General features: G+C 42.8%; 1 protein-coding gene across 1 annotated transcript in view; it reads left to right on the forward strand.

Annotated features, from left to right (window-relative positions):
- CARKD (carbohydrate kinase domain containing) overlaps positions 1-1155 on the forward strand; it is a gene marked incomplete at its 5' end in the record, with an annotated part of 12808 nt that extends 11653 nt beyond the window's left edge. The window contains one exon of the mRNA XM_010141589.1: positions 667-1155. Within this exon, the coding sequence (XP_010139891.1) occupies positions 667-817 (151 nt within the window). The remainder of the gene's footprint in view (positions 1-666) is intronic.
- Between the last annotated feature and the right edge of the window lie 14 nt (positions 1156-1169).

The following is a 1169-nucleotide window of genomic DNA, read 5'->3' on the forward strand; positions in this document are numbered from 1 at the left end:
AGGGCAACGGCAGTGGCTCCCAGGGCCCAGCCTGTGAGAAGTGCTCTGGAGAGGGGGGAGGTTCAGCACACAAGGACTGGTGCTGGGTACACTCGTAACCATACAGGAGGTGTTACGAGTGTGCTTTAGTGTCTGCTGAGGTCTACAGCTGTCACTGCACCCCTTTTATGCTGATCTAATGAAGGCCCCGGGGCAGTGACTATGGCTCTGTTAAAATTAATCTCTTCTCCACATACCCCCATTCCTTCCCTCCGTCCCCTGCAATACTAAACTACACTGAGTTACCCAGCAAGTGGGGAGGGAGGGAAGGGAGTTAAAAGGCTGCCAGGTGAGACTGCAGTCTTCCTCTGAAGGAAAGGATGACTTTCCATATTGGTAAAACTAGACCTTATCACCCACTTTAATGCATGTTTTCCTTCTGTATCCTTTGACCCTGGTGGTGCTTCTCACTCAGTCACGTGCTGTGCCATGGGAAGGGAAGTATTTGTTAAAATACTCAGCCAAAGGTGCTCTGCAGTGCAAGTCTGAGGAAGACACTGTTTGCATAAGAGACCTTCCTGACAATGCTGACAAACATTCATGGGTGCAGAGATGATGTCTGCCACCTTAGGAATTACACAAGTCTGGTCAGATTGTTGGTAACACCGTTTGTTTTTTTCCTTCCAGTCAAAATCCCTTTCTGGTGGCTGCGTTTGGAGCTTGCTCGCTGACAAGGCAGTCTAACCATCAAGCCTTTCAGAAATTTGGACGTTCAATGACTGCCTCTGACATGGTTTCAGAAGTTGGAACAGCTTTTAACAAACTTTTTGAAACCTGAAGCCAAAGCAGCAGACAAGAGGAAAAGGAAGAACAATGACTGCAAGAGTAATTACAGTTACCGTAGAATTTACATAAGTAATGCACCCTTTAAAGTGCTGTAGCAGCACTGGTATGCTAGGTAGATGTTTTTTATTTTTAAGAATAGAAAGATATGATTAATGTAGATATTTTTTAAGAGTTTGGAATACAAAAATGTTTTGGCTGAAATAAGCTGTAGTTGCAGATCTGTTATAATATAATAAAACTAAACTGAAAGTATTCCTCTGTTCTTTTTGATAGTTATTGAGCAATAACTAAAGTGTGAACAGCAAAAAAAAAAAAATGCACTTGATACTTAGATAAAATTCTTC

Source organism: Buceros rhinoceros, unplaced genomic scaffold, assembly GCF_000710305.1.
Source record: "Buceros rhinoceros silvestris isolate BGI_N320 unplaced genomic scaffold, ASM71030v1 scaffold18708, whole genome shotgun sequence".
Classification (NCBI taxonomy): Eukaryota; Metazoa; Chordata; class Aves; order Bucerotiformes; family Bucerotidae; genus Buceros; species Buceros rhinoceros.